Here is a 16274-nt window from a genome sequence, read left to right as displayed (position 1 = left end):
GAAAATTTACATTGGATTCAATGGGGCCGATATTTATCTCCACTCTAGCGCTCTCATCAAACAAATGCTTGTTACTCAAAAACTATAAGTCCTATCTGTAAAATGAAAACTTTTTGAGAATCACAAGACTTTAAAGATATATCAGATATATTTTTCATTGGTGAGAGCTAAGAAATGGAGCCGTGGGAGCGATTCAGGTTTTATTTTTCAGTTTTGTTCTTTCCAGAAATATCGGTCAAAATTAACATGAAACCCGATGGGGGAAGGCGCCAGAAATAATTCTTGATTTCTCGTGGCGGATATAAGCAGAACTCCGCGAGATTTGAGAGGGACATGTCTGCGAAGGAAACGTCTTCACAATCTAAATCTAAAAATCATGTCTGAGAACCTCTGTTTGGGGATCTGAGAGCAGTTTAAGTGACGAAGAAAGGATCTCAAAACATTCATTTTTGCCATCTCACTCTTTAGGGCGAGAGACCTTGAGTCCCATTCATCGTTTTCGGTCGCGTTATCGCGATTTTAGTGCGAACCGGTGGACGAAATTCTTATCCAAATATTAGCACACGATTCAACGTAATTCACCAAGATCATGCACTCAAGTTAGGGTGCAGTGTCTAACAGTAATCGTGTATTATTGCCAATCTTAAGTAAAAAAATAATAACGACTTATTCAAACAAATGTCAGATTTCTTTTATTATTTTCCACACGAGTTTAAATCCAGAATTTCCAAATACAACAAGCATAGAAAAAGAAACGAAAGAAAAGAATAACAGTGAACACATGAACATTTGCACAATCGAAGGATGACAGCAGTTGTTACTCAATTAAAATAAATAAATAAAAACCCAACGTTTATGAAAAATACTTAAAATATTGCTCTACATCCAACCTGAGAATTTCAGTCAACACATCGTTCCAGCAATAGGTCACAATCAGGTCACATGGTGTAGGAGGATAAACGTCACCTGTTCCCTAGTTAGTGCATGAATGGAGACGGGGTGACGGGGGAAGCCTCATTTGTTGCTGGCCGCCGTTAAAGAGTTTGTAAGTTGCTGTTAATTTCCTTATTAATGCTCTGAAAGACTTGAATCAATTAGAAGCTTTACGGCATTTAAGGCCCTCAAAGCATATTGGATCTCCTTTTCTTTACAGTTAATGCAGGCACCCTAATAAAATGTTTGAACAATTAAACTATAATAGGCATTGAAAGTGACTGCTGTGCACACACACATTTATCCACATTTACAAGTTCCCATGACAAGTTTGCAGTTGAATTAAATAATGTACCTGGAAAAACATTAATAAAAATATTTATCACCCCTTTTTAATTAAGACTTCTCTTATACATGTATTTTTACTTTGAGGCATTCATTTTTTATACAACCACTTAGTCCACTCGCCCTCTTAAGAAATGTAAACCTGTCATGTGAGCCAGTAAACAGGTGCAGGTACAGTACAATGGATTGTGTTTGGTCGATTTATAAAGTGTTTTCACTACGTTCCGCCCTCTTTTCAGGGCAGAATACCTGCGGCAGAGTTCCAGCCTCACTTGTAGCTTCTTCTACTGTTGCTCAGGGCCTCTGTCAGCTTGATTTTCATACTCTCCCTGGTTGAGTATAGGGGCAGATCCAGATAATGGTAACACGTGTGTGTTTCAGGGTAGAACTGGTCCTGAGAGACGTCACCGACGTTCTTGAGCCTGATGATCATGCTTTTATTGCCAAGAATGGGCAACCTTTCAAAACCGGTCACAAACCCTTGAGGAGAGAGAAGTGGTTAACAAAGAGATTCTTTAATTGATTTATTTTGGTGATATCATCAGTATAAAGCTTTGCATTCTCTTCATTAGTTTATCGATTCTATCATCATCGTACATTAAACAGAAAAGTGAATATTAAAATGTTCCTGACTCTGGATTGAAGAAATCTATATCTGCGTTGTCAGATAAAATGACCAACTAGCTCTCCCTTCATTCTGAGCACATAGAAAGTCTGGTTTAGTAAATTAGTTATATAAATCATTTATCTGTCTTGATTGTGATAGTTTAACATTTTATATTTTAATACTTACATAGGAGCTTCTTCTTCTGATCCTCGGTTAGTTCATCAAAAACCTCCCAAAACATCTGCATATTGGGGTGGTCAACATGGTACGGCGGCTCGTAAAGTGTGTTCTAATTAGAGGGAAAGATGTTGTTAGAATAACTTGCTGTCGTAATCATTTGTAGGATTTAAATCAAGCAAATTAAAACATGATTAATTAGTTGTAGTTGTAGAGAACACAGGAACACAAGGAGCTCTTGTTTTGATTCTACCTGTTTCAGTGTTTTCCAGTCACAGAAGTCTTTGCCCTGCAGGACTTCCTGCAGCTCCTTTGGTCGCAACACCTTCAACAAGTCCCGGTCGTAAACCGTGTAGAAGCCTCGCTTGAACTCCAGAAACACACTCTCCACAGATCTGTTGAAGACGTGATTCACGTAGGCGTCCACAAACTCCTTCCTGTTAAGCAGATGCTAAGTTTTAATCCAACAAACAGATGGACCCAACTCATAAATCATGACGTGTCCTCTTTCACTTAAAAGTGGACTCGTGGTGTACCTCAAGGATCAATTCTGGGCCCTATTTTTCATGTTTCCTCTTGGTTATAATCAACAATATAACAAATAATTAAACTATATCAACCTCTTAAACCATAGTCATGGTTCTTGTTATCAGAAAATCTAAATTTTGCGCTGCCCTCTAGTGGATTGTATTTCTTAACAACAATGCCAATGTAAAGAAAATGAAAACGTGTGCAGTGATGGTTACATCCTTTAAATGGCCACATCTCATTTCGTGCATAAATCAGCGTCAACCTCTGGACAATTGACACCCCCGATATTGCGTTAAAAATTCTTTAAAAGGGGCTTCTTAATTTGTATTGTGGCACAAAATAGATGAAAGTGACATTTAACTGCTTCCATGGTCCTTACTTGTTTTGACTTGTCACAGTTTTTTCAGGGTTTGTGGGATCAAGGTCAACGTCTGTCCCATCCCAGCTGATCTGTTTAGAAAGAAGAGCGATATCACTGCTTTGGGAACTGATATAAATCGATCAGTTGATCAGAAAGAGGACAAATGAGGTCAGTTATTGACCATCTGTAAAAAACCTACTAAAAAATCCAAGCCCAGGCTTTCCAACTCTTTGTCTCCATATTCCTCCAGGATGGACAGCAGACTCCTACAAACACAACACAAGCAGCAATGTTCAAGCATCAATGAGATTTCACAATGTTTACAGTGTACCCTGAGAAAGTACTTACAGCGAGCCCTACAGCTAAAAATATTGTTATTTGAATTTTATATTTATTTTCACTTACTTTCCGACGTCTGGACTGAATTCCATTAGGTCCTCCAGCGAAGGCTTCACACCGAGCAGCTTCTTGAACAGAGCCATTGAGAACGGTAGGTATATGATGCACTGGTTGTGCAAAGCCAATCCACACAGAACTCCGAACAGGAAGTACCTGTGGTGGTCGTGTGTTGCCTGGTGTTGATGGAAGTGACAATTAAAACCATGAATCCACTGTAGTCACAGCTTAAATACTGAACTGATGAATGAATCTACGAGGAGTTAAAGTTGAAAAGTAGAAAGTGAATATTTGTTTTCCTGTATGTGGATTTGAAATCTTACATTTGAAGGGAACCATGCAAGTGTTTTGGAGTCGTTGAAAATGAACATCCCCAATTCGTCGGACACCAGCTCGTGAAAGACGTCATTAAAAAAGTCTTTGATGTTGACATTGACATCGTCTTGCTCAAAGTTCTCATCAAAAAAGACCTAAAAGACCAAAGGACAAAGTTTGTAACTAATATCAGAGTACACAAGTTCATAATGCAAATTATGGCTATGCTACGGCGATCAACTATACCTCTAGTCTTTTTTTGTAGTCCCTGTGATGGACAGCATCCAGTTGTTCAAAAGTGTCTTCTGAAATGGATGCTCGTCTCAGCTCCAGTCTAAAAAGCGGATCTTCAGCAAGCAGATGTTCTAGTCCATACATGCAATAGAAATCCCACCCGATCTTATTGCATGATTCCTGCTACATGAAAATAAAAATGTCACTGGTTATAGATTCACATCCAACGCTGACATCTGGCTTTTTTCTGCAAAGTGAATGGATCAATCGACATTCACTTTGCCTCATGATCCAGCAGAGGGCGATCACTGACCCTCGTGTTGAGCATTAAAGCTTTTTCTCATGAGGCTCAGCTCAGGACCTCAGTTACCTTGATGATTTCAGCATACGTGTCAAGAATCAATTTCTTTGACGTCAGATCCATCACAATTGGAAATCTACCAATGATAAGAGGCTCAGCATCCATCATCTAGAAGGAAAAGAGAGAGTACACATCATTTAGGTCTAAATATACATGTATGTGGCCACCATTCTGTTTTTACATGAATAGACAGGGACTGCAACTTTGCGGGTTTTTTTTACCCTCTGTTTCGTCTGTAAAGTCCATTGACGCAGATCCAAACCAAGAAAGATTGGGTCCATGAGCAAATAGAAGTCGCTGTCTGGCAGCCTTTGAGACTCTGAGGTCCTGCTGTTGGCCTTTAACACAGAGGTTTTATTCATTTAGTGAAAAAATAAAAAAAGTAAATAAGCTTCATTTTGTAAAAAAAGTGCGCAAGATTAGTACGGAGCCCCCAAGGGTCATGGTGAGAATTCTTTACTTCCCCTTGACCCTTCGGGGGCTCAGTAGGTTGGGATTATGGTGAGTAATATTTATGGAAAACACAAGTATTGAGGCATACTAACATTGTACATGTACTGGAGGACTTGTAACAGATTTCTGAAGCTGGAGCGGGGAAGAACAGGGCTTGAGGAGAGCAGGTCTGAGAGGGCTTTCTTCCAAACCCTAACATATGCAGATATGGTGGAGGCTGACAGTGTCGTCCACCAGTTTCCTGAGGAAGACAACATGGACATTTAACAACTCAGCGGACGTCAAGGACATATTGCACCTTCCCAGCATCGAGGCTAGAAACCTTCAGTTATCAGGTTTGTCGGGACAGCTTGCAGCTCATCTTACCAAGGAAACCTCCTTGCAACTCAAGCTCTTCTAAACTCCTAGCAGCGACTCGATGTCCTGCAGGAAAACTTCAACCAGCATCTGAGCGCCACAGCTCAACAGAACCGCGAAGGCAGAAACCACACAACCAGCCATGAAGACTTCACAGAACTGCAACTTCCTTTTTCCCCTTTCGACAGACGGGTAACACAACTGGGTTTAATAATTATACTAGGCTAAGCAAGACCGTTTATTCGATTCTTTGTGATGTTTATGAGTTGTGATATTTTGGGTAATAAGTTATTCGAAAGTAAGGTTAGTTATAATGCTCTTCACACTCTGTCTCTGATTTAGCACCAACATAGACACACACATAATCCTTCACCTAATTATCTCTTCCCCCGCTACCTGTCGTAAAACCACTTCAAAAGGAGGGGGGCTGTTAACTTTAGGTTGGCCAGCTACCATTTTGAAAGCATGCTGAGGAAGGTGTTAACTTTTTGTCAGCCGCCATTTTGGGAAGCATGTAACACACAGACACACACATTCACATACACATCTTTGTTTTGTTAGCACATTGCTAGTAATTTGTGTTTTTATACTTTATTATATTCATAATAAATGTTTTTCTTTCACAATGGTTTGTTTCATTAATGTTTCATTAGTGAATTTTGCCAACCTCTACACTGTCAAGAACTCCATATCCTTCAACTTAGCTAACTATCTATATGGTAATTTTGGTTATAGTTATACATTTAATTGTTAATCAGAGTTCCAAATTTGTAGATAGTACACTAGATACTACATTAAATTGGCTATCTTTTCCCTTCATTTAAAGGGTAGTAGCCCAAGGTAACGTTAATGTTTCATTAGTTTATTTTGATAACCAAATTTATTGAATGCCGAAAGGCACGCCATTCTATGATTTCAATTTTAAAGCATTATTGCACAATAGGTTGTAGACTTGAAGTTGTGCAGCCCGCAGGTTTTAATCTCCTACTTCCTCCAACACTCATAGCAATGTCAAACTGATCTGCTCTCAAAGAAAGTACAATTTAATTTGCATGAGCAGAAATGTAATTAAATTCTGATATGGCGTAAAGAGAGCGAACAATAAAGAGTGATGCTGTTGTTACTGCTCTACAGAGAAGTCAGCACTAGGTACATGGGAATCTAAAATTTGGGTTTGACATAATGGAAATCTTAGGGATTCAATTTTAATGAGCTGCATTTTAAATAAAAAATAAATGAAAGGTATCTTGCTGATGTTGCTCATGCAGTGGTCACAGTACCTATGACCTGAAGGTTCTCAGCAGACAGCTTCAGAACGGCAGCAGCGACGGCCTGAGCGAGCTCGGTGCTCTGTGGTCGATGGAGCTTCTGGATCACGTGAAGAAGATCATTGAGAAGCAAGAAGATCCTCAACCCCTCCACTCCCACTGGATCCTCAAAAGAGGGAAGCAGCTTCAGGACAGCAGCCACCACCTGTTTGATGGAAAAAGATTCACTTATTACCTCCACTGAGGATTTCAGAAGAACTTTTTCACTTCAACAACAAGAAGGAATCATTTCCCTTGATTAAAACAATCAAATTTAGAAAGCGACTCTTAACAAACAGTTACGCACCTCTGACAAAACATCGTCCTTCCTCACCAGTCTCTTGAAAGCAAGTCGTGCAAGTGACAAGTTCATGCCGTGGTACTTTGATGAGGTCTGGAAATGTTTGTCTTTTCTAACAACACAAAGCAAAACAACGTTGGGTCCAAACCCATGAGGAAGTGAGAGTGGAAGTTCTCCTCATATTAGAAATTCACCAGATAAGAAAGAAGGGATAATCGTGCAAAGAGGTTCCGTGTTTACCTTTTCTCCAGGAAACTTTGATTCATACAAGATGCTGTGGAAAAAGTCCTGTGGATTTCCCTGTGAAGATTTAATAGCAAGAGATTGGATCTTGAAATTGTGGATCGATATATTTACAGTTACAGTCATGACACATCAGGCTATTCAGCAAACTCCTGACCTACAGAGAACATGTCATATACTCACTGTTTTATCTTTTTCCAGGTTTTTGCATCACATTCAGACGTCCATTTGTCGATCATGTCATCAAGACAAGACTGTGGGGCATTACTGACCCCGTCATTGTTTGGCTCCTCATGAGTTTCCTGCAAAATAAACTGGTTGAGTTGATGTGGCCATTATTATCCTTCCATCCCTGAGTGTGTCGGTGTATTAGTGTCGGTACCTCGTTAGACGAGCATGTCGCAAATGAACAGTTTCCTCCTGCGAAGATGTTTCTAATATCGGGACCATCACTGCTGCCTGGAATTAAAAAAGTACTGAGTAAAAATATCATCTCCTTCATAGGTTAGGTAATTGTTCCCTCATGACTTCATTGAAACCTTGTGGCAGTTGAACGGGGAGCGGCACAGAGGGATGACTCTCGTCTCCGTGTCCCAGCTGCCCTTGCTCTCCACACCCAAAGGAGTAAACCTTCTTGGCGTCTGTGGACACTAACGTGTGGTTTCTGAGGAGATAATGAATTAAAAATATCATTAGAGACACTTTGATCCCCGTTGGTTCTTCAAAGCAGGTTCTAAGCATCAATATTTGATGAAGTGAAATTCTTTAAAAAAAGAAATAGTAGGTCTACTGTACAGTCCACATGCGATCTCTGTGACCTTTGCCCCCAACAGCTCGGCAACAAGACGAGGACGGAGCTGATCAGAGAACGAGTTGTGCCCGAGCTGCCCGAACTGCCCCGAGCCGAACGTAAACACAGCACCACCCTGAGGAAGCAGCCAGAGGGCAACGGTTCAAAGTCCCGCAGACAATCAGGTAAGGCAGGGTTCACTGTGAGTGTGAGTGTGTGTGTGTGTGTGTGTCACATATCACAGGACCAGTTACACATATGTGGTATATTCATCGCTGGTGGTCAAGTTATAAAATCAAGAAATAAATGAGTATCGGTGTCTGCGTCACTGTTTCTAAATATCTGTATTAGCGAAGTCCCAATAATACACACGCTCAACCAATCGCGAGTCAGTCTCATGCTGTCCATTATTTATTTAACGTTTACTCAATGTTTTAGTTTGGTCCATATCCCATCCACTAACATGGAGGAGGCGAGGTTTATGAAATTTACTGCAGCCAGCCACCAGGGGGCGATAAAGATGACATGGCATTATTTTAGGGAGCTTTTATGTCGTCCATCTTTATAGACGCTGACCAAAACACAACCTCTAAGTATTTAAACATTTTTGTTACTAGCTTTTTTAAATTACCTTAGTTAGAGTAGCAGTGTGATCCTTCCCACAGGAAATGTGAACAGTTCCCTTCATGTTTAGACCTTTAACAGCAGCTGGTGTCCGTCTGTCTGTAGCAGAGAAATGAACAACAAGGTAGTGACATCTAGTGGTGAAGTTGCATGTTGCAGCCTCTCCGTAGAGAGGAACCGCTCCTGATGTAAATATAAAGTATTTAAATATAAAGTATTTAAATATAAAGTATTTCAATATAAAGGGCCCATTCTAGGGTAAAGAAAACAACAATTCCTACGATTTAGATATAACACACTAGGATTATTTTATACTCAATTTCTACCAATTGATCCTTTCACCTTAACCTTTAAGTGTTTGTACAAAGATAAGACTCGTGACACCACATTGAAGTTTAACATTGATATGAATATAAATACAGTACAAAGAGGTACGGCACCTGTTGTGTCTCCCAGCCCGAGCTGCCCACGGTCGTTTCTGCCCCAGCCGAACACACCTCCACTGACAGAGAGGGCGAAGCTCTGCTCCCCCCCCGCGGCGACCTGAACCAGCGGGGTGGACGACAGGGAGCGGAGCTGCTGGGGTGAGTTGGCAAAGGGCTTCCCCTGCCCGAGACCCAGCTGGCCCCTGGAGTCCTGACCCCACGTGTACACCCGGCCATCTGTGGAGAAACCACCACCACCACTCTGTTAGCTCTAGCCACCATCTTGAAATGTTGAAGTCTGACTGTGATGTGAAGCCAGTCGTGAGTCAGTCTCAGCTGTCAATCATGACCTTTGACCCTGTTTTTATATCATATAATAACTAATTGAAACTCAATCTTTGATCAGAAACATGAGCAAACATCAGTGTGATTAGATCGACCTAACATGACAGAAACCCTCTGTGAGATAAGTTTGGTCCATGTCCCGTCAACCAACACGGAGGAGGGGAGCTTAATGACCTGTACAGCAGCTGTCCACCAGGTGGCGGTGTGATGCTGACATATCGTCCATCTTTATCATAGGGTGGAAATAAAGATGGAGACCTGACGTCTCTCTAGGTTTCTGATAATTTGGGTTTTAATTGTTAATTCAAAATGAGGTGTGATGTCATGATTGACAGCCGAGGCCACTGTGCAGATCAAATAAATCTGTATTTACAATCTATGATCTTTGTATAAACTCTATGATCTCAATCAATGGATTTGTGATGTCATCAGTGTGGCGTCACTCTACCATGAGTCAGGGCGACTGAGTGTTGACTCCCACACGCCACCTGACAAACAGGTATGTTACACAACTCCTTCATCGGCCTGAGAAAACAGAACAGAAACTAATCATCATGGTACATACTGTAATAATAATAATAAGTATTGTTATTATAACAATCCCATATCTTCATTTGAGGCTGAGCAGAAAACACCTGGTGTCTCTGACCTTGGTGTGAAGGGGGGGCGCGTTGTGTCCACACAGAGGACCGAGCCGCTGTCAGTCAGCAGGGACACCACGTCATCAGTGCAGCTCACAGCCCGGAGCTTCTCTCTGCACTCCACGAACTCTGAGGACACAAACCACAGCGGCTCATACAGAGGAACCGGGAGGAGGCTGGTTCACTGGGAGCATCACAGGTAAGAGATGAACTGGTTTCTTGTAGGAAAACACATGATCGTAATACAGCAACCCCAACCCACCAGCAGGGGGTCCCAGATCTCTACCTGTGGATCTACCACCTGTTTGTCAGAATTTAACTAAACATCTCATAGCAAAAGAAATAATAAAAGTGAACAAAGGAGGAAGATATGAGAGAGACAGATATATGAAAGATAACATAATATAATAATAAAGTGAACAGGATTAAAAAGAGTTAAAGAGTAAAACTCAAAGATAAATAGCAGCAGCTGTTTCTCACTCTGTTTCCCTCGGACTCTTCTTCCGTCCTTGTTCTCGTGTGTCCGGATGATAAAAGCATCTCCGTTGGTCTTAATGAAGCTGAGCACACTGTGTCCTGCAGACAGGCCCCGGATGAGATAACCCGGGTTAAACTGGTGAACCCTGGCCTCTGCTGACCCGTCCACAGGGGGGTGTTTGGACCAGAAGACCTGGTGACAGTCCTCTCCCCAGGAAAACATGGTGCATGTGAGGCGCGTCCCGCAGCTCCGGCTCTTTAAAACCTCTGCAGCTGTGACAGAGAAACAAAACTGAACCTCAGTCCACCTGTGACGTCACAGAGGGAAAACGAAACCTACACATGTGAGGAAACGAAAGTGAGTCAGAGCTACGGTGGGTTAGTGGTGTCAAACATTAAAAACTAATAGGAACGAATGTAAACAAGTCAGGGTTTTCAGGTCTCGAGGCAAAAGCAGCCTAAAAAACTACTAAATACCAGAACTCCAAAATATAATAACATAGTACTAGGGCCAGAAGTACAAAGAAAATGTATTTTGAGAATAAAGTCGTAATATACTGAGGGAATAAGTCGTGATTCTTTTAGATATTAACTCATAATTGAGAACAAACTTGTAATACATGAATAAATAAAAAAATAGTGAAACAGGTTTTCCCTTTGTATTAGGAGAATAAATTCCAAATGTTGGGAATAAATCAGAGCGTGATTAATAAATTTAGATTTGCATTTCGAGAATAAAGTCAGAATGTTGAGGGTATACTTGTAATTTAACTTTTTAACAACTAATGTTATATAAGCATATGACCTCGTCTTCAAAATGCCTTGTGTCAGTGAAAGTTGAGTTTCAGTTTCAGTTTTGTTGTCGAGGAAATTCTCTGTTTTTGAAGACAAACAAAAGCTCTTTGTTGATTCAAATTTAATTATGTTACGATTCTGTATCTGATAAATTCATTCAGGATTTATTTTAATGTTCTTCTTTTTGTGAGTTGGTCTTTTCCTTTGTGTTTTGCATTTGTAATGAAAGAAGATATAGTAAATGTAAATGAGGATGTCATGAAAGAGATGATCCAAATACATCAGCATAACATGAAATAAAGAATATATACATCATTTTTAAAAAGTGTTTCTGATCCAACTATTTTTCAACACTTTAGAATTCCTCATACTGCATATTCACATGTAGAGATAATGACAGAGATCAACCACAAGGTGGAGGTAGAGACTCAATCTCTCTCCAGTGCATTGACTCCTCATTGTTCAGACCAGAATGTTACAGGATGATTCTTAAGTTAATTCTTTATTTATTTCGATCTTTTAATTTCTGAAGCAATTTGACTTTTCAGTACTTTCCCCATCCCAGTTAAAAACAAGGACATTGTCTGGTAATCTAATGTAATGTGATGTCTGGTCAGTGAGAAACAAAAGGCCTCATGAGAAATGTCCCGTTTTGAACTTAAAGAACATTACTTATAATAGTTGTAATAATATTAAATACAAATGTGTTTAAATCTGACACATTCACTTGTGATGTCATTGAGCCTCACATGTGTTTCCAATGAGACGTGGGCGGTGAGGCTGCAGATAAACATCACGGCCTGAATATAAAACATGTCCGATAACATCTCGGCTCGTCAATCACCTGCAACTCTTCATCTTCCCTCTTTGTGTTCACTGCCACGGTAACACAACTCAGGTGAAAGAAACTCGCACAAGTCACCAAGTGCGACCGACGTGAGGGTTCGAAGATGAGGAGGAAGTCTGTCGCCTTGTTTATTTGTTTGTAGCTGATTATAGCTAGGTCGCTAATTACGTTATGTTTTCTCCAGCGTCTGTCTTTTGGTTTGTGTGTTTGTTAGCTATGTGTTCGGGACGTAGCTAATTAGCTCTGAAACCGAAGCTGCCCTCGAACTCATGAACCCGTGGTCACGATGTGGGAAGTTGCGTACGCGGCGTGTTTAGCGCTTTAGTGGTTAAGTTATGAGAACATCGCTGCTGGGCGACGGCAACATGGACGCTAATATTACTATCGGAGTCTAAAAGGTACAGAGGGTAGCAATTAACAAATATAATGTTACAATAACTTCCAACAAAACTTTCATGGCCTCTGCATTTCCGAAAACATCAGGAGCTTTGAGACTTCCACAAGAGGGGGCTGTTGATACGATCTCCCAGCAGAACGTTAAATAACTGAGTTAGCATGTTAGCTTGGTGCACTTGTTGAGCTTACATTCAACTGATTAAGTCATAAGAACACCGATGCTAGTGGATGCTGATCTTAACGATAGTTTTAGAAGCCACGGAGGCTCACGATGTCTCAAAACTTAGACCTAATTTAGCATTAATACGATTTCTCCATGTGTTGAAAGTCCCCTGGTGGTTTTCTTTGTTTTAGGACAATCACGGTGGAAGTGATCATTCAATCTTCTGCTGTCAGGAACCATCTTGGTTCAGTCCGAGCTGGAGGAACATCGACATCCTCAGAGCAGTAAAACCGATTCTCCTCCAGCTCTCGACCCAGAGACACAGGATGTGAAACTCAGAGCGCTGCTGCCGGAGGACGTCCACCATCAACACGAGTCACTGATGCTCAGGGAAGTTTCTGAAGAGTCTCAATTAAAACTGAAGAAAAAGATGAATGGTCCAGTTTTATTGCTCTGTGCTGACTCAGCAATCTACTCTGCACTCATGCTGATATGAATCTTTAGAAATGTTTATCCTCTTAAGCAACTTGAGTCTTTGACAGTAGGTGAAGGAATGCAGCCTCTGGAGAAATGTACTGCACGGAGCGTTTCCAGCACTGTTTGTGTGTGTGTGTCAGTGTGTGTGTGTGTGTGGTGTGTGCGTCTGAGTCGTACCAGGACCTAAACATCCACACTATCATCTCCCTTTCTTTGCTTCCACAGCAGAACAACATGACCGCAGAGGACGTCTCGTCTTCTGTCTTTTTTTTGGTCTCTAACTCTTTGCCCCAGTTTATTTTTTGATAGCTCTCTGCTGCTGTTTTTTTTTTTTTACATTATATCACAATCACAGGTTTTCAAACTGGTTTTTTAATCCCAATATTCAGGCTATGTATAACATCTATTTATATATAAATATATTATTTTATGATGCTTTAGTGAGGACAGTTAAAACCAATAAAGGAATGTGTACAAGTAAAACTCCTGCATATCCCAAACAAAAAATACTTCAGTACTATAGCAGCAAAGATACATTTAATTCTTATAGTATGAGAGTATGAAAGTAATGTTTTGGTTCCTCTGGTTGATGAGCTGCACATCTGTCACCAGGACACAGGAAGTCTGAGTCTGAGGCGCTGAGAGAAAGTTCATTAATAAATAAATGTAGTGAATCAGCACAATATTCACGATCTTAGTATTAATTTGAGTGACCGACAACATTTTACACCAACTGATTGTGTCACAGCAGCTTAGGACCAGAGTCGACTGTGGACTAATCACACACAGGGGCTTGATCCTCATCGGGAGTTAAGCTGAACCATCTTCGTTATGTTGTATGCGTTTGTGCAAATAGATTATATATCATATTGTCAACATGCTGCTATGCTACACTCTCTGTATAACTCCAGAAAATGAATTCAACTTTTAGAAACTGTAGGAAAGGCGGCTGTGACTCCGGAGGAAGGTCCACTAACCAGAGGGTCGGTGGCTCCATCCCAGTCCCAGTCCACATGCATGAAGGATAAACGATAGAGAACGAGATGCACTGTCATCATCACTAGAAAAGCTTAATATGAATTTTTCCTGTTTGCGGGAACAAGCAGATTAAAGTCGCTCTGTTGACATCTCTGACTTTCCCCTCAGTGCTCTTTGAAGAAGGCCTCTGATCCATGTTTCCTCTATCGGCTCTAAAGTGAATATTTAGATACAGCGTCTGATGTGAGAGGACGAACCTCCAGTTACACTGAGCAGCGATCAGGCTTGAAAGGGAGTGTGGCGGCATGAGGCTAGGACACACACACACACACACACACACACACACACACACACACACACACACACACAGATGAGAGATAAAGGCCTTGTCAGACAGCTGAGATATAGCACCAGAGCCCTGGGGAGTTTCAGGGGATTTCCACCAGGGGAATCGGACACATCCTCTGATTTACACTAACACTTTGGCTAAACTTATGATAAAAGTTCACAAAAGAAACATTACTGTATCTGTCTCTATCCATCTGGGCCTCCATCCGTCTCTGCCTCCGCTCCACGCCGCCCGACCTGTGGCGGCTTTCACGTGCAAATGTGAAGCCGAGGTTTTTAGAGGCGATAAAATAATCGGTCATAAAAGGATGGTCGAAGAAGAAGGTAAAGAAAGAGTAGAGAGAGAGAGCGAGAGAGAGAGAGAGAGAGAGAGACACACATTCATTTTTATCTGCTCCTTTTTTTCTACTGAGAGCAGAGGAATGCAACGAGGAATCTGGTGAGAGATAAAGAGGAAAGTGGATGGTACTGTACTGTGTGTGTGTGTGTGTGTGTCTGTGTGGGTGTATGTGTGTGTGTGTGTAAAGGTTCCTCTGACTAGTCGCTCACAAACCTGCTCTCTATCAAAGTCTAATGCAGTTTTTAAAATGAAGAGGAACATGTTTTCCTCCGCACACTGTTAAACTGGTCTTTTAAACTTTGTTTTTAAAACATTTCTTTACCCAGAAGCTTTTATGAATATTTGAGATATGATGTGTTGAACTGATTATTACCTCGTTCAAGTATCTTTTCAGGTTTCCGTTGCCTTTTGTGTGTCTGTTTGCAGAATCACGCAAAAACTACCAAACCGAGTTTATGGAAACTTGGTGGAAAGTTCGGGTCATAGGTCACCTATTAACTTCTACAGAGGATTTGATTAAACGTTGTAGTTTGATTAAAACTATTGTGAATTATGTCAATTTTCTTTCTCAAGATATAATGCATGAACAGGACATTTCCTTATGTATCCGATCTCAATACATTAATATGCAATATGGTGATGAAGTGGCCAATCAGAGGTGAGTTCCCTTCTTTCTCTTGTTGTGATTGCTCTTCTTTAAATCTCATGTTCATCTTCAACTTGTTGTCGTGTTATAGATATAATGAGTCATATCTCTGTATCAGTGTTTTCATTATAAACAGGTCAGGATGAAGAGCAGCTGATGGAAAAGTGTAGCATCTGCATATTTGTCATTTTCAGACATTTGTGTGTTATTTATAAGAATCAAGTGGAATCAAAAATTCATATTTAATATCTAACAATCACATCTTCATGATGATGAAAATACATGATGTCACTTTCTGGACTGAAACTTGGAAGTGACCTGATGTGAAGCTGTAAAACTTGAGTTACACACGACCGACTAATAAATAAATGTCAACTTGATCCTGAAGAAATGTGGAAACAATAAAAAAAACGAGACCACAGAGACTGAAAGTGTTGCTGTATCAAAACAGTCACATTACATTTTACACAGAGAGAAACCAGCATTTTTCCATTAATCTCACACGTCTTGTTGTATGACTCAGATATCAACGCACATCAGAGAAAAGAAGACACAACAAAGTAGAAACAGTTCCTGCTCCGAAAGAAAGAAAGAGTCTGAAGTACATCGGTTCAGTTACATGTTTCTCCCCCGTGGACAGAGTTCCGTTCCCACTGTGAAGAGGTTTTATTTACATCTTGACCATGACGGCCCGGCCACAGAGCCAGTGTGACCCGGCAGACACATCTCAGAGCTCGCTGTCACAGTCCAGCAATATTTACACAACACAGAGGACGACAACACGCCGAAACTAAATATACAACCGGGAAGACGTGTTTTGCAAAAAGTATGTTTTAATGCCGACGAGACAAAACACCAAAAGCTGACATTGCAAAACACCGTATAAGGAGTTGGATTAATTAATTAGATCTTTGTTTCAAATTAAAGGGCATCTGTTTCAGTTTAATGCTAAATGAAAGAAACAACACTTCTCTCGTCTTAAATCAATCCAGTGGAAGGTTTTTGTGTCAATGAACGGATAATAAATAAGTCATCGTTCAACGTGAAGAGATATTTACAGC

At 40.7% G+C, this 16274-nt stretch overlaps 1 protein-coding gene across 2 annotated transcripts; it reads right to left on the bottom strand.

Moving 5' to 3' along the window:
- Nucleotides 1–676: 676 nt before the first annotated feature.
- On the bottom strand, nt 677–10523 carry LOC128444364 (probable E3 ubiquitin-protein ligase HERC3). 2 transcript variants are annotated; one of them, XM_053426819.1, is made up of 23 exons: nt 10227–10523; nt 9755–9875; nt 9554–9630; nt 8776–8997; nt 8343–8434; nt 7717–7847; nt 7461–7585; nt 7304–7380; nt 7105–7223; nt 6919–6978; nt 6685–6790; nt 6351–6543; nt 4806–4954; nt 4482–4598; nt 4270–4368; nt 3912–4082; nt 3674–3820; nt 3360–3526; nt 3154–3220; nt 2973–3043; nt 2316–2499; nt 2072–2174; nt 677–1758 (listed from the first exon to the last, which is right to left on the bottom strand). In XM_053426819.1, exons 1-23 carry the CDS (start codon nt 10444–10446, stop codon nt 1547–1549), a joined length of 3030 nt encoding a protein of 1009 aa, XP_053282794.1. In that variant the 5' UTR covers nt 10447–10523; the 3' UTR covers nt 677–1546. The 2 variants fall into 2 exon arrangements, with proteins under 2 accessions (XP_053282794.1, XP_053282796.1); XM_053426821.1 differs by having other exon boundaries at nt 3912–4079.
- Nucleotides 10524–16274: the final 5751 nt, after the last annotated feature.

Source organism: Pleuronectes platessa, chromosome 7, assembly GCF_947347685.1.
Source record: "Pleuronectes platessa chromosome 7, fPlePla1.1, whole genome shotgun sequence".
NCBI lineage: Eukaryota > Metazoa > Chordata > Actinopteri > Pleuronectiformes > Pleuronectidae > Pleuronectes > Pleuronectes platessa.
The sequence above is the reverse complement of the archived record's forward strand: the minus strand, read 5'-3'. Positions and strand labels throughout refer to the sequence as shown.